Below are 26,349 nucleotides of genomic sequence, written 5' to 3'. Positions count from 1 at the left end.
GGGGGGGGGGGGGGGGGGGGGGGGGGGAAGGTATTAGAGAAATGCTGCTAAGGAGCCAGAAACTTTCTTCCCTTTTTTTTTTTTTTTCAGTAATAGCACAACACTGACCCTTCCTCCCCCTGCCTTCCTCCCTCCCCCTGCCCTACACTGCAGAAAGCTCCAATCTAGTCCTAGGGCAGGGATCCACTAGAAAGGGAAACCCGAGGGCCTAGGGCAGGGCGGAGCCTAAAGGACCTTTCCCGGAATCCATTCCTTGCAGGTGAAAGACTCTAAAACGAAGATAAAACTGCAGAAGAAGCAGATCCTGGAAACCTACAAACTGCAGGAGCAATTCCAAAAGGCAAACAGCCTCCTGAAGAAGATGAAAGGCCTGTGCTGTCTGACCAAACTCGACCTGGAGACCTTCATAAAGGGCCACCCATCCATGTCCACGGTGGAAGAGCTGATGAGGACAGGAAAGCTCAGGGAACTGTTCTCAAAAAACACCAGGGAATACAGTCAGGATGAGGACTCTCCATCCTCCTAAGGAAACCCTCCCCACCCTCCATCCCTGAAAGGCCCAAGGCTCAATATAGTTGTAGAATTTGAGGAGCATTTGAGATCCAGTCACAGCCTCTTGTGTTTAGTAGGGGGTTTAGCAGGGGCTTTGGGGGGTCGGTTTAAAAATGCTCCAGCACATAAAAATTAACACTCTGTTCTCTTTGGACAGGATTCAAAGTTAATCACAATTTGAATCTGGGCAATGCTAGAAGTCATCTAGGTAGTGCAGTGGCCTAGAAATCAGGAAGATGTCAACTCAAATCCAGCCTCAGACACTTACAAGCTCTGTGACAAGCAAGTCACTTAACCCTTTTTGCCTCAGTTTCCTCATCTGAAAAATGAGCTGGAGAAGGAAAAGGAAAACCACCCCAGTGTTTCTGCTGAGAAAACCCCAAACAGGATCATAGAGTCGGACACAACTGGAAATAACAAAAACAGCAACGAAAGTGTGACCCGGGACATAACATTTACCTTTTCCAGTCCATAAAAGGAGTCTTACGAGAACCACCTACATCACAGGGTCATTGTGAGGATCAAATGATATATTTGAAAAGAAGCTGACAAACTGTAAAGTGCAGTCGAAAAGCTAGCTACTAGCATTCCTTGAGTCTGGCCAGTGTTTACCCATCCCTCATCTGATGGGAGTCTGATTTCTAGTTTTTTGCTACCACCAAAAGGGTTGCTATAGATATTCTGGTGTCTTCGGGTCTTTTTAACATTGATCACCTTAGGTATATACCCAGCAGTGGAATCTCAGAGTCAAAGAATATGAAAGTTTTCATCATATTACTTTCTTAGATCCAAATTGCTTTTCAGAATGATCCAACAGCACATGAGCATACTTGTCTTTCCAGCATTCATTATTCCCATCTTTTGTCATTTGTGGATTTTCTGGGCTTCGTGAAGTAAAATCTCAGGGTCCCTTTTGATTAGTGATTTTGGGACATTATTTAATATGATTTCGAACTGTTTGCAATTCTTTTAAGAAGTACTTTTTCATATTTTTTTGACCACTTTCTATTGAAAATGGCTTTTGGTTTTATACGTGTATGTATATGCATACATATATATTCCTTTAAGAAGAAAAATGATTGTGGGAGAAAACAACTTTGTATAAATTACCTATGGGTTTGATATTCAATTTGACAACTAAATATAATACATTATATATTACACACACACACACACAATGTATTATATTTAGTTGTCTACTTACCTTGGATATCAAACCCATAGGTAATTTATACAAAGTTATTTTCTCCCACAATCATTTTTCCTCTTAAAGGCATTAATTCTGTTTTACAAAAGTTTTCCAATTTCATGTAATCAAGAGTTTTTTTGCAATTGCCTCTGTCCCTTTTAGCTGATAAATTAAGATCATGTTTAGTTTGGTGTTATCTCAATAAATCAAGCTATCATAACATACTTATAAAACAGTGTTTGGCTATATAATAAGTGATATTATAAGTGCTATTATTATTGTTACTGTTATCAATGAATTCATCTCCTTAACCACAGCTGTGAAAAGTACAAACTCTATTAATCTTCTGTTTTAATGAGATCATCTTGCATTTATTGTGGAATATGGTGAAAGACATTGGCCTAAGCCTAATTTCTGCCAGGATGCTTTCTAGTTTTCCCAGAAATTATCACAAAGGCCATTAATGTTTGGGAACTTATTGACTGCTGGAGTAAGTGCCATCATTTCTGAGAAGTCTTCCTTGTCCCGTCCTAGTTCTTAATGCATACGAAGTGGTTTTAATGACTTCTGCCTTATAACGTTACACATAATTATTATATAACTATTATGTATAACTACAGCTTGAGTTCTAGAGGTGCTGTTCCTTTTTCATTATTTTTCCCCTTTTTCAAGATTTCCCTTGATATTATGGATATTTTGTTGCTCCAAATGAATTTTATTAAAGTTTTACTTGGCTCTGTAAAGTATTCCTCAGGTGGTTTAACTGGTAGAGCATTAAATCTATACATTAACTTTGGTAGTGTTTTCATTTTATTACGTTGGCAATGACCCACCATGAACACTGAAGATTTCTCTAGCTCTTTATGTTGTTCTTCCTTCAGGAATATTTTCTAACTATATACAAGTACCGTTTATGTTTTGATACACTGACTTCCCAAAAACTTTCTGAACGTTCTAGCTGTTTTGAAGGTGCTATTATTTCCAGTGCCATTTTATAGATGAGACTCAAAAAAGGTTGTGAGTCCTAGGGTCCTGAACTCACTCCAAAGCTGCCTCTCTATCTACCACAGCATACTCACTGCCCATCTGTGATTGGTCTGTTAAAAATGGAAAACGAGTTCTGGGAGGGCTGTTTCTGCCCACCAAATTTCTACCTTTCATCTCTTGACTTTGGGCTCCGGTGTCTCTAGTCATGATGGTCCCCTTTCTGTCACCTACACGAGGTACATTGGTACAGAGCAAGAAGACACACTGGACCCCGCCCATGTCTGGGGATCCTTGTCCCTACTTATCTTGGGCTTACAACAAAAGTTTCTTAGGTTCCATCATCCAGGGTTCCCATCTGACCAATCCCTGAACAGAAAGTTCAGACACTCTCTGCTCCCAGTTATGCCCACACACCCGTCTATCTACTAGGCCCCTGCTGATTCTCAGTAGGCAATTATAGAAGAAAATGTAGCTTTGTTGGATTAAAACATCAGTGAGGAAAATACTATTTTGCTTTTATTGCTATTAAAAAAAAAAACGAATTTTCAGTGCAATTAGCTATACTGCCAGTAACTTGAGAAGACGGCTGTCTTGCTAACAAAGAAAAATTAAATTGCCTTAAGATTTTAAATGCCTCTAGTACTTCTGTCTTTCCATTACAATCATCTTGTCAGAAGAATTTGAAGACACAAAGAGTTGGACAAGTTAGGAAGCAAAATCTTTATTTTAAAAAAAATCCACATTTATTAAAAACTGCAAGTACCTAGCCAGATAATATAAAGCATTTTAAATTAATCATTTGAAAGTATATACACTATCTGTATAAGTAAACACTTGAAACTGTACAGATTTAAACAAAAATTCATTTAGCAAATGTCTCATCACTACTATCCAGCACTTTGAAAGGTGTTTTGAGTATTTCAGAAATGAAAAACTCAAAACACAAGAATGAGTGCTGCTAAACATTTTGAGCCTTAAGAATAAACCCTCTTCTGTACAAGTAATTAAATCAGTCATAGTACTATATAGCAATCATGCCCTCATTTCTCTTGGAAAAGGCTATTCAAAAAGACAAATATACATATATTGTACAAAATGGATATTTTACAGTCTATGTTCTTAAACATATATTTATGATAATAAGTGGAAGAATAAATACATCTTCCCCCCTTAGTTCATTTCAGAGAATGAGCCTGAGCTCCTCTCAAACTTGCTTCTTAAGTCAGCTAATCAAGCAAACCCTACAACAAATGTAAATTGACTTGAAAAACAAGATTACCCGCTCCACATAACGGACATCAGGACATGTAACATCTCTACACAATAAGCAGGAGCCACTAAAGGCGTGCAAAATGCCGTGATAAAGTCACTGTACAAAGAGGGACAGCCATTACCCGCACATCAGGGTCCACTCACATGCCAGAGACCTGTTCAGCACTTCATTTCTGGACAAATGTTTGACTAGTACTAAAGAAGCTTATTTTTTTCCCCAACAAGCCACATCTGCTATACAACTTTGGTTGCAAAACCCAGACTAAATCACTAGCTATGCCTTTGTAGGGATTTGTAGATGTACATCATTTCTTTAAGGATCCCTGATATACAGCAGTGAGTAAATTTTAAAGTGTTCGTCCTCCATCCCCATCTTCCTTATCTCCTTTACCAAGATTTCCTCCCCTCAAAGAGCTGCAGATTCACCTCATGTGACTGTAGAGACCCAGAAAGCATTCACTCTTCAAGGGACTGCCAAAGCAAAGCTGGTATACATGGAGACGCAGAACCGCTGCCCGCACACACCCCTCCCCCAGCACCAGATGCTTTTCTTGGTACTTGCTGCTCACAAACACCTGCAGATTTTCATTAGAGATACCTCCCATGCCAATTAGGGGGTGGTGGCAGCTCTCCAAGGAGCAGGGAGGGATCCCAGGGCCTCACTGCAGGACCTGTTTCTTTAAACTACTTTACATCAAACACAGAAAGATAACTCCCTGAATTCTAAGGAAAGCAGACTATGCTCCCAGAATATCCCATCTCTACTACAAAGTGGTGTCAGAAATATAACATTACACAGTGTTAGGAATAGCATTTCTGGGAGCTTGTTCAACAATGTCTAACACTTTAGACAACCATGCTCCTAGAAGCTTTCTAATTAACTTCCTCAAGGTTTGTCTTCATTAATCCTAACCAGTAACCTACTTTCATTGCACATATTTTCTCCAGGAATCATTTCACTGCATGTCCACAGATTAACTTCTGATAGCCATTTTGATAACATTAGGCAGTGATCTATGTTTACAAGTCAATCTTTGGCATTTTGGGTGCTTTTTACCCTTTGCTTAGATTTCATTTTGTAATCAATGCTGAGAAGCATAGAGGACTTTCAAGTAGTCAGTGGGCCCTGAGGGACCTCCCTACCAAACCCCCCAGTGTCCTGCAGGCTGTGCCAGGGACTCCTTAGCCTGCTCAGGCCTGGCATACCTTCCACATCTCTTTTCAACCATCCAAAGGACTTGGTTATTTGGACACAGACAGCAGTAAGTTCACCTGAAAGGCAAAGTGAGAAGATGTATGACCTGCTATACAAACATGGTGATTCTTTACAATGCAAAAATGGAGCAGAAGAAAGCCTTGTCAAGGCTGAAGAGGAATCAGAGTGACCACAACAGCTGTGACATCTCTTCAAAGCAGCAGTGGTATGAGATGCTGTGGGAGGTATACAGCATGGAGACTTGACCACTGGGCTCAAGGAGCTTACTGAGAGGCACAGAGGAAACAAATGCAGACATGAATGACAGAATCCAGAGGTACAGAATCAATTACCTTGCTTTATACAACAAAAGGGTTCTTGAAAAACTAGATGCAAATTGAATTTTAGAAAATGAACTAAAAAAATATTTTGTTAAAATCTGCTGTGAATTATTCTATAAAAGTAAAGAACTCTTTTGTTGTTGTTATTCAGTCGTGTCTGATTCTTTATGACCTCATTTCAGGGTTTTCTTGGCAAAGATACTGGAGTGGTTTACCATTTCCTTTTCCAGCTCATTTTACAGATGAGGAAACTGAGGCCAACAGGGTTAAGTGACTTGCTCAGGGTCACACAGATAGTAGGCATCTGAGGCCACAAACTCACAAAGATGAGTCTTCTTGACTTCAGATCCAGAACTCTTATCCACTGTGCTACCCAAAAGAATTCTTTAATCACACTCTAACAGATTAGTATTTTTCATACTAAATTCTTGTTTAGAATAAGGCACAGATGTTCAGCTATGCTCATAATTAGGAATATGGGAAATGAGAAAGATTGTAGAAGAGCCAGTTTAAGAAGAATGTAGATCAGAGGAAACAATTCCCAGAAAAAAGAGAAAAACTCAGACAGATCAGGGAGACGTTAAATAAATGCTGGTTGCTGCTGTTTTCAGATGACCCCGACCCACCCAACTATTACAGCACTTATTGGCTATACAATCATTGGGCATTTAACATATTTTGCTGGGTAGTTGTTTTTTTAAGTATATTTCATGTATGGCATCTGAGTGGTTCACTGGCTACAGAGTGCTGGACCTGGAGTCAGCAAGATCTGGGTTTGAATCCAGCCTCCCTCAGACACTTATTAGTGGCATAACCCTAGGCAAGTCACTTCATCTCTGCCTGCTTCAGTCTTCTCATCTGTAAAATGGGGATGAAAATAAAGCACCTACATCAGGGTTGCTGGGGGGATGAAATGAGATTTGTAAAATATTTTGCAAAACTTAAAGAGCTATAAAATGTTGTCAATTATTATTACTGTTCTAGTTATCATGTTACTAATCAAAGCGCAAACTCTTCAAAGGAAAGGATTTTGTCTTATTCATCTCTCTCCTCAAAAGTACTTAGCAGAGTGTATATACAATATACATTCAATAAACATGTTCTGAATAACCATATGAAAAAGAAAGACAGAAGAATCAAAATGGGAAAACACTAAAGACCAAGAACTTTACAGAAACAGAGACCAAGACGTGCACACGCGTGCACACACACACACACACACACACACACGTACATATATATTTATATACTTATGTAGCTACTAGAATTTACAACAGTGACAAGAGAAAACTCTGAGTGCTAAAGTAATTGGTTTGCTTTTAGTTTAATCATTCTGAAATCAGAGGCTTGGCTCTCACTAGCTGGCATTTCTAAAGACAGATGGGCTTCATCCAGAACACAGTTGTCATTTTAATTGGCTCCCCACCCCATTTAAAACTTAGAGCTATCTCACATAGCCAAAGACAATTCAAAATTTCAATTTTCTTCTCATCAGAACAGAGAAGAATATGGCCAAGTATAATAAAAGTAAAACCTTGATTACCCAAAACAAATCAAACCATGACCAATGAGTGAAAAAAAATCTATTCCAAATGATCGATGGCCAAGTACCAGCACTACAAAGCTCACCTGTTCCATGGAAGGGCAAGCTATAATCTGAATATCTTCACTGCTGAACTCTTCTTTCAACAAGGCATGGAGCTTCTGGAATGCCTGCTGAATGTTATTCTTAGAAAGAAGGAAATATCACATTAAATGAGGCACTGAAAAATACAAGCAATTGTCTTAATTATGAAGCAATTAGAATGTCAAGTCTTAATGAAATTTGCCATAACATGTAGGAATAGTCTATCTTTCTCTCACAGGACCATTACCAAAGATATCTGATGCGCACTCAATATTTCAAGTAATGTGTTAGCACAAGCCTGGACAAGCTTGTCAGGCTATGTTTATAGCAAAAACGAAATTATGGTAAGCCCTGCGCTCTCAGAGAATACTGTAGAGCTCAGTAGCAATTTCTTAATATAAAATGTAATAAAACTCCCAGACATATAAAATGGATTTTGGAAATCAACCAAGCCTTGGGGAAAGATACTATCCTAACACAGAACTAGGAGAACTGAGTTCTAATTCTGTGCTTGACATATAATCCTTCAGCAAACAATCTGATGATGATACTCACCAATACAGTAGGGAAATAATTCCTATAATATTATATTTTAGGATTAGGCCACATTTCTTCTCTTGTTTAATTTTTTCCTATTATTTCCATTTTTAAAGTCAACTAATAAGAATTTAAAGATGAGACAGCATATGCAAAGGATGTGGTCAATAACCCTAGAGAATGCTGCCAGATAGATGCTGGACATGCAAGCACTCCAAGAATCAGTCTTGTAATGATCAATTTTACTGAGATAACAGCCATATCAATGTTTTATAGTAACTGAAAGTAGAAGAATGATCCATTTTTAAATCAAATACCAAGAAACTAGGCAATATTCATGTACAACGTGGCAATACTTACCCTAACAGGCTTAAACAGAATGAATTCTGTATCTTTATTGGACAGGTACAGAGACATGCTTCTCAACGTCAATGGCAGCTTTGTCTTTATCGTCTTATAGGCACTTGACACTAGGTCATTGACTTTGACTAGGAAGAAGTTAACTTTAAGTTACTGACACAAAGAAAAAGAATGGCAACATAAGCATTTCACTTCAAAAGGAAAAAAATACCAAAAGCAGGGTCCTGCATGGCTCAGTTTTGTTTCCCTTGCTTATTTTAGCTTTTAACTTTTTGTTGGAAGTCTTGACAACTTTAATAAAAGAAAGAAGGAAGCAAAATAAGACCAAAGGTGGAAAAACTTCTGGCTGACCAGAAAGGGAATACAGCATAAAAGTACTTTCTTTACACATTCAATGCTTATTGATTGTTCTGTTCTGCCTTGTTAAACTATGGATTTGGGGGTGGATCTTTAGCCCTCATTGGGCTATGTTTACAATTTTTTAAAAGAATTTTTTTCCAAGTTAAATTTAACTTTATTGAATGGAAATTAATTCAAAGAAAATTCAAATCCCACATCAGTCTCTGTCCAGAGATGTAGAGTAGCAGCAACCACACCGGCATCCCCAGGAAGGCTGCTAGCACAGGTTCTTAGATCTGCTTTATTAGGAAAGATAGCTGTTTAAGGGGTCAACAATCTTTTTAATTACACTTACTGGTTCAGGAGAAAAGTCAGTACCCGGAACTCCAGAGAAAATACAAGCAGAGAAATAAAAACCAATGGATAGGGCTCTTGACTGCCTGAGAAATTACCACAGATCAACAGACAGATCCAACTGTCTGACCAAAGCTATACACACACAGTTACCAGAGAAAGAAGCACCAACATCTGGGTTTTTCAAAACAGTGGGCAGGCGGGCTCCTTAACAACTAGCCAGTCTCATCTGACCAAATCACAAGAACATTCTTCCAATGAGTGAGCCCGGAAGCAAAATACCAACAGGAGAATATATACCCTTTAGAGCCAGAGGGCATCACAACCCGTCATGACTCAGGGCCTAATCAGAAATTAGCAAAAGGTGTGAAAGCCTTCTTACAAGCAAGCCTCCCCTAATCAAGCTTCCCTTAATGGACTCCACCTGAGGCCTATTAATGGGCAGGGAAGATCTTACATCCATTAACATTCTGTGTAGCTAGTTCTTTCTTCTCCCCACTTAACAGTATTTTTAAAACAATTTTTAAAGAAGCCTCAAATACGCAACTGTCATCACCACTGTCATTGTCATCCTGAGGATTAAGGTTGCCTGCAAAGCATTCTCAGACCTTGGGCACCCAACAATTCTACAACTAGGCTAAACTCCATTCTGACAAAGTCAGAACATTTTTTAAAATTAATGCCAAGGTGTGCTTTGCTAGTACTGCTATATCCAAATGAAATTTCCTCATTTAAACAGAAATGTAACTTGCTAAAGTGAGAAGAGATCTAGTTGAGTCTTTACAATGACAATCAAAGCTACTATTCTACTCTAAGGAAAAATCACCTCTGCTTTGAAAGGAGAATCTTATCACAGGGAAAAGAACATTATTTCAATAACACATCAAGCCTTCGGGCAAAGCTACATTAAATATGGCTATTTACCAGTTTCTAGCTTATTTTACTTAAGCAAAAGATGTTTACTGCACCCATGTTACATGTACTTCCACAGAATTCAGCTCACAAATCAAAGGCCAGAAAACTAATTTCCCCAAATAAGCCCTATAGACATCCAAAAACCATGGTTAAAAGTAGCAATTAATCCAAAGACTGTTAGACCTGCTTCAGGGCAACACTGAACTATGTATAAATAAGACAGGCTCTTGGTGCAGCTAGGTGGCGTTCCGCCCGGCCCAGAGTCGGGAGGACCAGAATCTGTTCCGGCCTCAGATACTTAACACCCACACACACACACACAAACTGGCTGTGTAACCTTGAGCAAGTTACTTAACCCCAATTTCTTTAAAAAAAAAAAAAAAAGACAGGTTCTTGATTATGAGAAGTCAGTTTAACACTCTAGCCATGAATGCCTTAGAATCCCTCATATTACAGGAAAGAAACCTGTTGTTTCTAGGCTTCTGGCCAGTAACCTAACTAAATGGCCAAGCACTCTAAGAACGACTTCAGTTTTCCAACACTCCGTGCCAGCTAAAATATTAAAAACACTACAGACAATAGCAGCTATATAAATAACCTCCATTACAGTAAGAAAAAGTTTTCTACATCCTGGCACAAAGCTCTTGATTCCAGATAAAATCAATCAAGTTAAGTCCCTATTGGCTGTTGTTTTCAGTTGTATCCGACCCCTTCTGGGGTTTTCTTGGCAAAGATACTTGAAATGGTTCCTTCTCCTGCTCATTTTACAGAGGAGGAAACTGAGGCAAACAGGGTTAAATGATTTGCCCGGGGTCACACAGCTAATAAGAGTGTGAGGTCAGATTTGAACTCAAGTAGATGAGTCTTCCTGACTCCAGGCCTGGTACTCTATCCACTTTACCAGGCCCTGTTGGCATGATCACCCTAACATGCCACCCTTTGAAATAATGGTGATAATTCTCTTCAGTCACCCAGTTATCTTAAAATATATTCACCTGCCCCAACAATGCCAAACAAACCTTGGGAACTCATGGCTTCAAAGCCAGAAAAGAGGTCCTTATGGCTCCAATTCCTTTTCCCCATGCTTACTCCTAAATAAAAGCAGGTCTGACAAGTGTGTAACCCTTTGGACATGGACAATCAACTCTGATACCTTATATAGTTTCCAAACCTCTGAGGGAAAGATTTGTAGCTAGATGTGAACTTTTAAAAAGTACTTTCATAAATGTATTTTAATATAATTGGTTTCCTTTTTATTTTATGCATTTAAAAATAGTATCCTGAGAAGGGGTCCTGCCACAAGGGTCCAGGACACAAAGAAGGTTAAGAACTTCTCAGCTAGTGAATGAGGAAGTCAAATGGAAAGCATCCTCGAGAGTCTGAACTATTGTGAAAGCACTTCATATACCATAAAGCTAATGGAAGCCAGTCTGGTTAAGTTTGGTTCTAGCAACTGACAGGAGCCTCACTTCTAATTCCCCACTACAGGTCCAGAAGGTCCCAATCACTTCTGGGGATGCTCCTTTGCTTCTTTCTAGTCCCTCAGTCAACCACCCAGTCAAGTCACCAAAGAGAGCTGATCAAATGAAAATCATTTCTGCTCAAAAGACATCAACAGGACAAAATCAATAGAAGTCAAGATCAGGTTAAAACAAAACTGTAGGATTTTAATCACAGAAATGAAGCAATTTAGCATCATATGACTTAGAACTCAAAAGCCCTTTAGAGATCATATAATCCAACCGTTTCATACTTTACAAATGAGAAAACTGTGGCAGAGAGGTTAGATGCCCAAGTGGCAAATGACAAAACCAGGATTCAAACACAAGTCCTTTGACTCCAAATGTAACTTACAAGGGGCAGCTAGGTGATGCAAGGGATAGAGCACCAGGCTTGGAGTCAGGAAGATCTGAGTTCAAATCTGTATTCAGACAATTTACTAGCTGTGTGACCCTGAGCAAGTCATTTAACCCTCTATTGGCCTCAGTTCCTGATCTGTAAAATGGGGGTTCACTGGAGAAGGAAACAGCAAACCACTCCAATATCTTTGCCAAGAAAACCTCATGGACCAAAAGTCCATAGGGTCACATAGAGTTGACAAGCCTGAACAACTCAATTAACAACAACAAACTCACAATATCTGACTACCTTCAAACTCTTATTATTTTATATCACGCAAATCGCTTCATATACGAGGTCAACCATAACCCTAAACTGATGGCAAATCAGCTAAATATATAGCAACATGAAACAGTAAATACACACACACACACACACATCTATTTTCTTCTTTATTCAGTAACCGAAACCAACCAATAAAAATAATTCCAAAAAGTTTAACCATACACATAACAGTTGATACCAATCCATCCTCCCTCCCATAAATGAATCATACACAAGCCTAAACACTCAAGTCTCACTACCTCGAGCAAAACAATTACAATTTTCTCTCTAATAATCTCTCATTTATTCTAAACACTGCTGTCAAAATAAGCATCCTTAAAACTTTCAGTTCCTCACTGCCTACTGAATGATGCCCAGAATCCTTCACTTGGCATTGTGGCACCTTACCCATCTGGCTGAAATGACCTTTCTTGCCTCATCACTCATTATTGCTCTCCAAGTCAATCTATCCGCCATTTCCTAAATACAGCCTGTATTTTCTTTCCTCTACCTTCTTTGCTCATGCTTGTTCTCCAGGCTTGGGATGTATTATTCCCCAGTCATCTCCAACAAGGGCCATCTCCTACATGTGGTCTTCCCCCAGTCCTCCAGTTAAAAGCAATCCCTCCCTTCCTTTCCACTGTCATGGCATTTAATTTGTGCCTCTCTTATAATATTCACATTCCACTTTGCATTAAATTTATTACTTCACATCTTAATCCTGGGAAGTTCCCTTTACTTCTACATATACTACAATAACAGCAGCAAAGTGGTAGAAAAAGGAGCAGAGGAAACTAAGAATAAACATAAGCTTAACTGTTATTACTCTGTATTTGAGACTCCTATCCAATGACCAATGTGTAGAGAGTAATAATAACATCTAACATTTACATAGTGCCTCAAGGCTGGCAAAGACCTTTACAAATAGTAAAACAACAGGGAGGCAGGTGCTATTATTATGCCCATTTTACAGGTGAAGAAACAGACAGAGGTTGAGTGAGTTGCCCAGGTTCACACAGCTAGATTGTAAGTGTCTGAGGCTGGATTGGAACTTGGGTCTTCCTGACTCCAGGCCCAGTGCTCTATCCATTGTGCCACCTCACTGTCCCCACCTCACAGGATCAGAGGAACTAAAGCACAGCAACCTTAACAATCTTGCCATAAAGGAAATCAGAAGACAGAAGAAAATTATACCGTGTTTCCCCGATAATAAGACCTATCCCGAAAATAAGCCCTCCCCTTACTGTGTAAGATTCCTCTAAAATAAGCCCTCCCCCGAAAATAAGCCCTATTGAGATTGCTACTGTAGTGAAGGTGATCCCCTGCACTACACGCTACATTACGGTACCCTCTGTATGCACCATCCCCCGCCTCCCCGGGTGAAACACACGCCGCGCTCCGAGCTGCATCCAATTAGAGCTGCAGCAGTGAGCGCGTCATCCTGTTCTTCCCCAGTGATTTGCTTATTGAATAAAGGTACATTTTTTTGTTCACATTTACCTGTTTATTAAAATTGCTGTCAATGTTCATTAAAATAAGCCCTCCCCTGAAAATAAGCCCTCTGGTGTTTTTCTGTCCAAAAAATTAATAAGACAGTGTCTTATTATCGGGGAAACACGGTAGTTAAATGGAAGGATGGCAAATAAAGAAACTGGCAATGGTGGTGTTGTATGTCCAAAGGCAACAACTTTTCATGGTATATTTGGTCATAATAATAGCCAGCATGTATAAAGCACTTTACATATCTTGTGATATCTGATAATCTGACAATGAAATGCTCATAAGTATTTGCAAAAAGCCTTACACAAAAATAACTGCAGCTTATGGGCCAATATCTGCTGTACGCTATGAAAAAGAGAAATCCTATGAAGAAATTCATGGAGAATTCTATGAATAAGACACCTTGCAAGTTAAACCAATGCATGCTTTGATAATTAGTGATTTCAATACAAAGATGAGCATAAGGAGAGTTGGTGGAATATACTTGAAAATATGGGTTTAGAAGAAAAGAAAAAAGGCTAATAAGGACCTGTGGACTACAGAGTAGTGTCACACCTATACATTTAAAATACCCTCTCAATCTATGAATAAGCCCTTATTAATCACTAATTATGTTCTATACTATACTATAAGACACAATACTAAGAACTAAAGATACAAAGAAAAGGTAAACACAGCCTTTACTTTACCAAAGAAGTTTACTTTCCAATAAGGGAAACAATATATACATAAATAGGTGTATATACAAGATACATACAGAGGAGACAAAAGGTAACCTTAAAGGAGGTTTTTGAAGCTTGGTGGAGATGTGTAGGGGTGTGGTGGGAGAGGCTTTCCTGTAGAAGATGGTGTCTGAGCTGAATCTTTTTTATTCCTTTTTTTTTGGAGGGGGAGGATAGGGCAATTGGGGTTAAGTGACTTGCCCAAAGTCACACAGCTAGTTTTTTGTGTTAAGTGTCTGAGGCTGTATTTGAACTCAGGTCCTCCTGAATCCAGCCCATGCTCTATTCACTGCACCACCTAGCTGCCCCAGTCTGAGCTGAATCTTGAATAAGGAAAAGTATTTTAAGCAAGGGGGCAATGAGTAACAAATATCAGATAGGAGCACTGTGTATATGGAACAGGAGGTAGGCTGGTATGGCTTAAACACAGACTGAAAAGATGGGAGTAATGTCTAAGAAACCTGGAATGACAGGGAAGAACCAGGTTGTAAAAAGTTTTAAATGCCAAACAGAGGATTAGTTTTAAATCCTGCAGGCCATAGGGAGCCTCTAGGCTTGATTAAGAGAAGGACAAGAAAATTACCTTAATATACATGTGGAGGATAGACTGGAGTAAAGAAAGCTGGAAGGAACTGGGCATGGTATACAACAAATAATAATTTAAGAAAGGAAAAGATTCTATTTCAGAAGACAGGAAACTACTCCTCCCTGAATCAGTTAGAGCCCTCATTTGTTAGAGAAAAATAAAAACTAACAGAAAGAACAAAATTGAGGCAAAGATGTAACACACTATCCAAACAGGTCTAATCTGATTTAAACAAGTTTATGACACTGAAAAATGAGAAAGAACAAAGCCCTGATAACCAAACCTTAACAAAACCCAAACATGTACATTAATGGCCATGAATGAGGAGTCCAAGAGAGACTGGAAACTCCCTCAGACATCAAGTGCTCATCTTCACAGTAAGCTGCATCCAAGGGCAATGCTGGTCCAATATATAAACACTGTGGTAAAGCCTTACAAAGAACAAGAGTGGAGGTTTGTGAGCAGAATCATCTCATAAAACACCGAGATGCAGTGGAAGGAAAAGGAAGTTTAAAGAAAGTTAGTAAAAGACTACCTAAGCATCACCCCAAAGGCGTTTGAAAGTAGAACTGGAAGGGAGACAGGAAGAGAGGAGAAATGGGAATGAGGAGCAAAGCCTTTTTTTTTACATCCTTCTCACTACCAAAAGCAGTGGAGGGGGTCCACTGAGCCTGGAACCTCATAGTTCAAGAGATGATTCCTAAGGAAGTAGAAATGGTACTGAAGAAGCAGACAGAAAAGCAGGTAGGATAGGGCCACTTTATACAGAGAAGGTCTTTAAGGATCAACGCTAAAGGTAGTCAAAAAGTGGATCATGCCAAAGGCATGGGAAAAAAATCTCAGACCTTAACATTATAGACTAAAAAAGTGACAGAACATCAATACCTATGAATTCATGTGCCTACTTTCCCATCCATAGATAATTTTTATTAAAATAACCTGCAGATACATCCTTGATGTAAAATTCATAAGGAAACAGACAGGCTATCCCCAACAATGTTCTATAATAGACCATATCTTTATAGTTACACAATTGACTGAAAGGTACTGAAAACACAAGATCTTCACTCTCAAAAAGCATTTGGTTCAGAAGAGTAAGCCACCACTTTAAAGGCTCTTCATCAACAAGACGTTTTCCAGGTCTCAGTCAAAAACATACCAGATTCCTTGAAAGATGTAAATAGATAGTTAACTTTGTTTGATGGTTTGCTTACCAGTAATATCAAGCAAGGCACAGAGAGATTGCCTTTCAATTTTAAGATCATCCAGATGCTCGTATTTGTAAATTACATGGTATTGTAATGATGTTACATCAAACCCTATAACTCTTCAGAGACTCATAAATGAGATCCAATAACTCAGAAGAATTTAACTATCCACACAGGAGAAACCAAGTGGATAGAGAAAGTCCAGATTATGCTATCAGGTTAGATGAACAACCTACAGAGTTTGTACATTAGTATAAAAACCTGGATAGACATGGCAAAAGGTACAGTAAGTTGGGTTTGGAATTGAACAGATAAAGGAGAACAGTATGAATTGCCTTGTTTGGAAACTGCACAGTTCTTTTTAATAAAGAAAGGAAATTATCCCAATTTTCTTTCTGTAACAAAAGCCCATCTTTCTAACACCAACATTTTTGCAATGATGTTGTGTGACTGAGTCATCACATACTAGTCAAGGAAGAATTGAAATTGGGGATCTCCAAAAGAAAACAGAGAAGGACATGGTGGGCAGCAGTGTGTCACAACACTTTACAAATAAGGTATTATGCAGGAGAAATGATATAATGAATATGTGAGATATGTAAGACTGGAAAGGGGCAGGTCATGTGGCTAGAGCAAATGATAACTGATGGACAGCTAGCCTATGTGCTCCACTAATATCCATGCAGTGCCAAGCTAATAAGAGGCAGGCTTCCAGTAAACAGTGTACTTTTTGTGGTGGCTCTACAGGAAGAGACAGAAAAGGGGGTTAAGGAATACAAATGGGTTGTGATCTGCATCCCTGGAGAGAGCATCTACACTGAGGGTCTCACAGCTCCACTGAAGTATGTCTTATTGCTAACCCATCCCCCCACAAATGCTCCTTGAAAGCAGAGGTCCTATCTTCTTCTCCTTGACATTTCCTGTGTCTAATACAGTGCCTTGAACATAACATATACTCAGTAAATGCTTTTTGAACTGAAAAAAATCAATCATCCTGGATGAGAAGCTATTTGCAATGGTGAAGGATTACCAACCACAAAGGCCAATGTGGTAGCAAATAGAGAAGGCTTTAAAAATTGAAGGTGGCTTGGTATGTACATACCACAACAGAAAGAAACAGGTGATTGTAAACACTCCAGGCAGGTCAAAGACAGTGCTCAGTTTCCTAACAAGAAGAAAACAATACTGATGCTGTGTGTGAATCTTGTGATTCATTGCTATTCTCTCCACCCACCAAAAAGAAAATCTACTCCTTCCTTTAAGAGCTAGAAGAAGTCAAGACTTCTATTTCAAATTCTTGAGTAAATTAATTGTTCAAGAATTCTACCATTTAAAGCAGTTTTCAGATGAAGAAATTAAATCTATAATCATATGAAAAAATGCTCTAACCACTTTTGATTAGAAAAATAAATTAAAACAACTCTGAGGTACTACATCACACCTATCTGGCTAATATGACAAAACAGGAAATATATATGTTGGAGAAGATCCGGGAAAATTAGAATACTAATGCATTGCTGGTGGAGTTGTGAACTGATTCAACCATTTAGAGCAATTTGGAACTATGCCCAAAGGGCTATAAAACTGTGCATACTCTTTGATTCAAGAATACCACTTCTAGGTCTGTATCTTAAAGAGATCATAAAAAAAGGGAAAAGGGCCCAAAGGTACAAAAATATTTATGGCAGCTCTTTTTGTGGTGCCAAAGAATTGTAAACTGAGGGGATGTCCATCAATTGTGAAATGGCTGAACAAGTTGTGGTATATAAATGTAATGGAATACTACTCTGTTCCATAAGAAATGATGAGCAGGCAGACTTCAGAAAAACCTGGAAAGACTTGAATGAACTGATGATGAGTAAAGTGAGCAGAACCAGGAAAACATTGTACATAGTTACAGCCACACTGTGCGATGACTAACTGTTAGACTTAGAGCTTCTCGGTACTGCAATAATCTAAGACATTTTCAAAAGACTCATGATGGAAAATGCTGTCCACATTCAGAGAAAGAATTACGGAGTCTGAATGCAGATGGAAACATACTATTTTCTTTTTTGTTTTGTTTTTTCTTTCTCGTAGATTTTTTTCTCTTTGGTTCTAATTCTTCTTTTATAACACGACTAATATGATTGTACCTGTATAACCTATATCAGATTGCTTTCCATCTTCGAGGGGTGGAGGGGGGAATTTAGAACTCAAAATCTTATAACAGTTGAATGCTGAAAACTAAGAATTAATTATTTTTTTAAAAGGAATTCTACTGTTCAGGTGTGGATCATGCCACAGCAATCCACATGCCCTTCTGTTGCCCCTCAATCCAAGTTGATCAGTTTAGCCACCATAGTTCCAAGCAGCATGTTCATAATACTTCCTCCCAAACCCATAGCCCATTTTAATTAGCCCTCCTCCTCAACAAGTCCATTCCAACCTATTTCTATCTCAGGAATCATTCCACTGCATCCTCCTCCTCTATTCTCAAATTCCCCTAAAAGCGCAAACTTTTAGACCAACATGACTTCTGGGAGATTCTTTTTTATGCAGAGTTTGGTCTAAGCAAACACTGAGGTCTCTTCCAACTCTAAGATTCTGTGATACTTCCTCACTTCACTCTCTCCTGAAGACTCCATACGCCTTGTAACCAACCCTGCTGACAGCCACTTGGCCTCTGACTCTTCACGACTCACAGGGGTGGGAAGAGATCTTTACTGTCCCTTCTAAACCATTCTTCTACTACTATCCCTCTCCAAAACATTTCCTCTTTTGAAGCCCATTCAATTTTTACCATCCTCTCCCTACCTTTTTTTCCTGTCATCTCCCAACTTCCACAAAAGATTCCCTACTTTCTCAATGACTTTAGGAAAAGGTTCAGTTTTCTACTCTAGTCCACCCCCTGCTATAGTGCTCGGATCCTTCCGACATTCTGAAGGATAACCTCTCTAAAACTGTCTACACGATTCTAATTCATCCTACTTCAACATCTCTTCTGCTTGTTTCCTCTCCTCTCTACTTCCACCATCCATGAACTACCCACCTGGACTACAATGACAGTCTCTTAGCAATCTTCTTACCAATACTGTCAAACTTCCTTTAACCCATCCTTAATACAATGTCAAAGTGATCTCCATTATATAGAGATTTCATCATGTCAGACATCTACTAACTTTTTTCAGTGCTTCTCTACTGCCTACCAAGTAGAACGAGAGAACCTGTGCTTGTCATTCTAGCCCTTCTCACCCCACCCATTTGATGCTTTAGCAAAATCTGACCATTCTGCTCCTTCACTCTCCTATCTCTGTGACTGCTCATCCTATTTTCTACATCTCAAATTCACCTCTACTTGATGAATTCCTACATATAAAAAAATAAAAGCTTGTGAATTAAAAAAAAAAATACTTTGGAGGCAGCGAGGTGGCATAGTGAATAGAGAACCGGCCTTGGAGTCAGGAGGACCCGAGTTCAAATCTGACCGCAAACACTTAACACTTACTAGCCGTGTGACCTTGGGCAAGTCACTTAACCCCCCCCTCCAAAAAAACCACTTCCCTACCACTTAAAGTCCAGTTCAAATACAACTTCCCCAGGAATCTTTCCTTGTACTCTAGTGAAGACGGCATTTCACCTTGGGCCTCAAAGAGCACTTTGGGATATAGACATGTTAGATGTCTATTTTATCTTGTGTATTACAGTCACCTGGGTTGATTTTTTTATCCTACTGTATGCTCCATGAATACTGGGACTACAGCCTGCTCTGTACATAACAATACTTAATAGATGTTGAGATCACTGGATTTCGATGTCATCAAAAAAAAAAAGTAAGCATTCAATATGCTTCCATGTTATACAACATTTATATCTTCATTTTTACTGTCCAAAGATGGTAGCTCACAAGCTGAAAACTAACACTGTGCATTTTCTAATTTGTTCATGATAATAACTGTTGCATGTGTAAAACAAACAAACAAAAACATTTCCCTTACAATAACTCTATGAGGTAGCTAATGTCACCAATATTATAGCCCCATCAGGGATCAAGAAGGAAAAATTATTTGCCAAAGGTCTTGATTCCAAGTCCACCGCTGCCTCTCAATCAATACATCTTAAAACTGGGGGGATGGGGGGTGGGTGGGGAGGAAGTGACAAAGACTTTAAAAAAAAAAAAGGTTAAAAACTATCTAGCATTACATTAAATACTGGAAATCTGATGTTTTCTATCTGAAGTGTGTAATTCAGTTAGAAATACCCTTAAAGGAATAACCTTTTTTTAAACTGCTAAAGGGATCAAAAGCATGTCAAATATTTAAAATACTCCCCAAACAATGCAACAATGTTTCTAGTAGGAGCTACAACTAACAAAAAGCAGGTAAATTTTTTTTATTAAACAAATTATGTGAAAATCCTAACTAGAGTTATGTGACTTGATCATTAGGTAAACTGGTTTTAGATATAATATTTAAATGAATTAGAATCATCCTGTCCAAGAGACTATAAAAAAGTTTTCACCCAAACTACTTTTCATTTTTATTTTATTTTTGGAGAAAATTTTTCATTCTTTATTTCTTAGGATGCTTGTTAAAATTAAAAGACTTCTCAACTAACTTGCATTGGGGGAAACTGAACCATAAATATATTGTTTCATATAGCAGTACCTTAGAGCAAGGCAGGAAAACTACATGCAAAGAACAAGTGCTATATAAATGCAAATTAATCCACAGACTCAAAAGAAAATCCAAGTAGTAATATGTGTACCTGGTTGTGCCCAGGGCTGCTGAGAGAGAGTATACTTGGGACCTCCCTGATTGGCCATTGTTTTTAATGCTGAAACCTAGAGAAGGAGACAAAAAAGAAGAGTTTTTATTTCACTGACAACCAATTAAACCAATATTGTTCTCAAAGGATAGATAACACAAGACAACACCATTAAAACATAACAAGAAACAAATATGCAGCTCTAAAAAATACATCTTGTTCCCTATTCCTTTAGAGCTAATAAAATCCTCGGCAAAATTTCTTTTGTGATTTTGGGGGGAATTTTTTTAAATACACAGTTAGATGGTGCTATTTCACCCAAACAATGACAAAGTCCTGAAGGAATTTATCTGAATTAGCCTTACTCTCATAAACAATTCAGGAAAGACCAAAATGAAGTCAAAGAGAGTCATAAAAAGAGCAACAGACTAAAGGGGAGAGCCAGCATGGTTGGTCAATCCACTGTCATTAGGAAAGATTCATCCCAAGAAGCCCCAGGGCAGAGAGGATGCTCCTGAAGCTTCTAAGATATATTTTTCTTCCTATACATGGAAGTAATTTCCCTAACAAGCCACAAGAGATCTGAGAAGTCTAAAAAAGAGAAGACTTGATTGGCCCCAGCCAGAGGTATAAATTAGATAAACTTGAACATTTGTGAAAACTTTTATTGGGCTAAGTCAATATAGGCTGACAAAACTTTTCTTTAACAGCACAGAGAAAGTAAGCAAAGAAAACATGCTTAGCTACTGGGGGAGCAATATCCTTAACAATGAGCTACATAAAAATTTCAGAGAACTGGAAAAAATAAAGCTTAACTGGACCCACCAAATGCCTGAGAACCACTGCCATGATCGCAAAATGTCAACTAAAAAGCTTACAAACATCAATTCTAAGAGTACTTGTGAAGAAAGATAGTTCTTCATCTGTAATTTTGAACTGTCAGCTGCTTCTTCTATTTGATTATAAGTTCCCTGAGGGAAGCTCAAATGTTTTTAATAAATGTTTTTATAGCTCAAACACTTTTAACAAGTATTTTTACTTGGAAAATATTTTTACTAAAATATGTCATTGATTCATATTGTATTCATTCAGAATCTGTCCATCTGTCAACTGGAACAGGATGAAATTTACTTAGGAAAAGGGAGCTTGTTAAGCAAATAAATAAAATTTTGGAGAAAATTAGACCTATCTGAAAACAAGTGTCATTAATGACTAGCTATGTTAGTTGTTTGACTGAAAATGAATGCTGTTCAATACAAGATTATTCTATCTACTAAGCAGCTTCAACAGAAAGAAATTCTATTTTAACTTAGTGATTCGGACTTTGAAATGCTTGTATTTTTTTTTTAATCCAACCAATTCAAACACTTCACTAATTCATACTGGTCTTCCCTACAGTAAGTCTAAGTTATTAAGGTTTCACCTATAAGTCAACATCAAGTAAACAAGCACCTATTGTAAGGTAGGCACTGTACCAAGAACAAGGGACACAAGAAAGCCAAAAAGCAGTTCCTGTAAGCTGTCCTTTGAGTCTAATGAGGAGCAACATGCAACTAAGTACAAAAAAAAATACACACAGGAGAAATCACAGGTAATCTCAGAGGGAAGGCACTAAGATTAAGGATAGGAAAAAGCTTCTTGAAAAAGCTTCTTGAAAAAGGTGGGACTTTAGTTGGGACGTGAAGGAAGTCCAGGAAGCCAGGAGGTGGAGATGAAGAGGAAGAAATCGCCAGGTATGGACAGCAGTCAGTGAAAATGATGCCCAGAGTCAACAGATGGGAGTGGCGCACTTCAGAACAGTAAAGAGATCAGTAACACTGGAGTAAAAAGTATTTAGAGGGAAGTAAGGCATAAGAAGACTGAAAAGGTAGGAATGAAAAGCTTTAAAAGCCAAACAGAGGCTTTTACATTTGATCCTAGAGGTTATCAGTGTCAGTGGAGTCAGTGGAATTGACAAAATGGGTGACACGGACTTTAAAAAAGACAAATTTGATAGCTGAATGGAGGATGGACTGGAGTGGGGAATGCCTTGAGGCAGAGACACCAACCAGTAGGTTACTGCCAACAGTTTGGCAATGAGGTGATGGGGGCCTGAACTAGGATAATGTCAGTGTCAAAACAGAGAAGGGAGATGCTAGGAAGACAGAGAAGACAGCTCTTAGCAACAAACTAGATATGAGGAGGAGGAGGAAGAGTGAGAAATACAGGACAACATCTGAGCTGCAAGTTCAGTTACTGGAACAAAAATTTCCCAACCTTAGCACATGGCTTATTTCAAACTATTAAAAAAAATCAAATTTCTGTACAACAAATTCTGAACAATTCTTGGAGTCTATTTTCAAGAGATCTGAGTACCACAATACCTAGTATAGCATTACCCAGTAAGTACTCAAACGTCCTGGGAGTCAGGGTGGGGAAAAATTCCAGAACAGTAAAATAGTAAACAGACTCTGCTACTTCTTTTTTTTCATTTTTCCAAGAAGGACCTGCAAGAACATTCATTAAATAAAATAATGAACAATGGCTAAGTTAGAAGTTCTCTTCTTCAATCAAGTGGGTCACTATGTAATACTGAATAATTAGCATTAGTTTTTCCATCTGGAAAATGAAAAGCATACCTGCCAAATGACAGTGAATGGAAAGGCTAAGAATCACACCAAAGATTCCTAAACACACACCATGTCTCTAGTCTCCCAGTACCATATTCTATCCAGAGGTTCCCAAAGTGGGCAATAGTGCCCTCTTGGGGGGGGGGGAGGCCCATGCTGAAACAATCCAAGGGGTACGGTGGTTGTAGCCTCAGGTGCAATAGAGGGGCACTGAATAGAAATAACAGAGCAATGGAAGCATAAGGAAAGAAGAGAAGAAAATTTTGAAAAACCATTCATTCATATAAGTTTCATCTGTTGTGTAACAGAGTTAAAGCTGTAGTGACTACATTATTTTCCAAATATCCAAGTTATAACCCATCAGTGGTCAAGCCCACCAACAGGTCTTAACTAGCAAGTGCTGGCAGGTAAGCATGCTGTGAATTTTCAGGAAGTACAGCATGCATAATAGGCAGGAAGATATGTATTTAATGACTTGTTTACAATATAATCTTATATGACACAATATAACATCATCAAAATTTCAATGCAGGAAAAAACAAATTTACAACAAATTATTAAATATAAGACGCATCATTTTTAAAAAAATATTTTACATTTTTTAAAAATGATACAAATTTTTAAAAAACTGTTAAAGGGTTAAAGAAGGTAGACTTCTGGGGGGCACTGAGTAATTTTTTCTTTAAAGGGGCAGAGGGCCAAATAAGTTTGGGAACCTCTGCTCTATGCATTAAACTATGTCAGTTCATACTGAGCGAGCTCCTACCTAAAGGAAAGTCAGTCTGAACTTCAGGCGACAAGAAGAGGACATGTCAAGGGTGCTCACGTCCAGCATCACCTGACACTCTTAATGCACATTCAGATAAGAGACGGAGTGTGCTTCTTTTATCTACCAAAGCCCAGCTCAGAACGCCATTTCTCTTGCAATTATTCATGACAAAAGTAAGGCGCAGTTCTTATAAAATATCAATTGTGTCAGAAGAGACACAAGACTTTCATTTTTGCAAATAAAAAAAAGCTTTTCGGTTCACATTTATGGAAGTTCTTTGAAAGATAAATAGCTCTGACTTCTAGAAACAAATGCTCTAGCTGTCAAGAAAATGTGAAAGTTGATTTTAGATCTTTCATTATTTTCCTCTACAATACATTACTTTAACATTTGTCATGTAGAAATAAAATTTGCAGGGAAAAAATACAAGTAAGTATCACCTTAAGGGATCAGAAATGTCACATAAACTCGGTGCATTATATAACATAACTATTCTTTATTAAGCAAATTTGTTTCTCTTTTGGCTAAACACAGAAAACAAAATTTTAATGCACACACCCAAATTCAACAACACAGCAGTAACACTTAATAAAAATTGTAGTATTGACAAATATTCTTAGTAGGAACACAATGAATATGATACTACAAGAATGGTTAGGGATCAGGGTTAGGAGAAAACTGTCTGGGGCAAAGGCAGCAAAGGACAAGTAGGTAAGGTCAAATGCAAAAGAGTCCAAATGCTGAAAGAAGCCCCAGCTCCATGTTTTTGCAATCCCAATCTACAGTAGTTTGAGAGAGGATTGCACTCAGAGAAGTAAATACTGCTGAGGTTCAGTGTGGTCTAGGAAGAAGCATGTTGTTATAGCACAGAACCAAATTAAAGATTCCTTACACAATTCTCTATTTCACTCTAAAATTTTCAGGTATCCAGAGTTTTCCCAAATATCTATAATGGCTGTAATTTCATTCAGTTTATCTGAAGGCCTCTTCCTCAACAAAATGAATCAAAGAATTCACACGTTGAAATCTGTTCATTTCTAAAATGTGTAGTATCATCCTTGAATTTCAGATTTCAATAACATCAACAAATACTTGTTTCAGAAGCTTTATTTCACTCCATAAAACACCTAACAGTTTTTTTTTTCCCTCTATCTGGCCAAAATTAAACCTAAAGCTAAAACTATGGAATGTTAATCAATATTATCTCCCAGTCAGGATTAATGTAGATGTACTGCAAAAAAAATGTGCCCAATGTTGTTCTATGCTGACTCAGTATGAAAATAACCAGTGAAAACTCTTGTCAAAGTCTCAAATGCTTCTGATATCACTTTATCATCAAAGTGACACAAAACAATAGTTAGAAACTCTTCATTTGTTATAAAAAGGAGGACCTCTAATTTGATAGCCCAAAATCTAAGTGTTTGTTGAAATCAACTAGCTGGGTAAAATGCTACCAGAGATTAGCAAATTATCTGACTGTGACTCCTCTGACACTTCTGTTATCTAATGGCTTCATGGGGCTTTTTTTTTTGGGGGGGGGGGAGGCAGAGCAATTGGGGTTAAGTGACTTGCCCAAGGTCACACAGCTAGTAAGTGTTACATGCCTGTGGCCAAATTTGAACTCAGGTCCTCCTGACTCCAGAGCTGGTGCTCTATTTATTCACTGCACCACCCAGCCCCTCCTAATGGCTTGATTTTAAAACTAATGCCTTCCTAGATGTTGGTGAATACGGCAACCATCACATGCAGTCAACTACAGGCTTATATGATACATCTTTTCTTTAGTTGCTGCATGTACTAATGTCCTGTCTCTCCAATCAGACTGAAAATTCTTTGGCAGTAGGAACATATCTGACTTTTTCCATTATCCCCAAATTAACTAGTATTGTTTTATGTATGATATAATGCATTTATATAGCACTGTCAGGTTTACAAAGCACTTCTGAAATATTCTTTCATTTGATCCTCAAGACAACCCCACCTACTATGATGCAATTATTCTTTAATAGATATTTACAGAAGTTAAATCCTAGATTTTTAAAAGTACATTTTTGATATGATCAAAAATCCCAAATGAGGGGCAGCCAGGTAGCACAGCGAGTAAGAGCACTGGCTCCAGTGTCGGGATGACCTGGGATCGAATCCGGGCTCAGACACTTAGCATCCATCCAGAAACACCTGGCCGTGTAACTTTGAGCAAGTTACTTAACCCCAATTGCTTTTAAAAAAAAAATCCCAAATGAGATTTTAAAAAACAAACCAACCAGCTGAGTACAGAAGTATCAAAACAGCTGTGAGCTAAACAGTGTACTGATTGACAGTAGCTCATATATGAATTTTAAATACAAAATATATTTTAAACACATATACTTAATATG

The 26,349-nt window shown here is 38.2% G+C and overlaps 2 protein-coding genes across 5 annotated transcripts in view; one reads left to right on the top strand and one right to left on the bottom strand.

Annotated features, from left to right (window-relative positions):
- The window catches only part of ERICH6B (glutamate rich 6B), an 81,184-nt gene extending 79,595 nt beyond the window's left edge, over positions 1-1,589 (top strand). Inside the window, exon 13 of the mRNA XM_069068714.1 lies at positions 260-1,589. Within this exon, the coding sequence (XP_068924815.1) occupies positions 260-526 (267 nt within the window). The 3' untranslated portion in view covers positions 527-1,589. The remainder of the gene's footprint in view (positions 1-259) is intronic.
- COG3 (component of oligomeric golgi complex 3) overlaps positions 1-26,349 on the bottom strand; it is a 208,365-nt gene that overhangs the window by 118,537 nt on the left and 63,479 nt on the right. For 3 of the 4 annotated variants that reach the window (XM_069068717.1, XM_069068718.1, XM_069068715.1), the window contains 4 exons: positions 20,594-20,669; positions 8,061-8,188; positions 7,166-7,264; positions 3,425-5,272 (listed from right to left, as the gene is read on the bottom strand). In XM_069068717.1, coding sequence (XP_068924818.1) covers positions 5,243-5,272; positions 7,166-7,264; positions 8,061-8,188; positions 20,594-20,669 — 333 coding nt within the window. In that variant the 3' untranslated portion in view covers positions 3,425-5,242. Of the gene's footprint in view, positions 1-3,424; positions 5,273-7,165; positions 7,265-8,060; positions 8,189-20,593; positions 20,670-26,349 lie in introns of those variants that run through there. The other variant, XM_069068716.1, reaches the window with a different exon arrangement.

This window comes from Petaurus breviceps, unplaced genomic scaffold (assembly GCF_028583685.1).
Source record: "Petaurus breviceps papuanus isolate PSGF00001 unplaced genomic scaffold, PetGlider_PUasm1.0 90769, whole genome shotgun sequence".
NCBI classification, from domain to species: Eukaryota; Metazoa; Chordata; class Mammalia; order Diprotodontia; family Petauridae; genus Petaurus; species Petaurus breviceps.
This window is presented reverse-complemented; position numbering and strand designations above follow the sequence as displayed.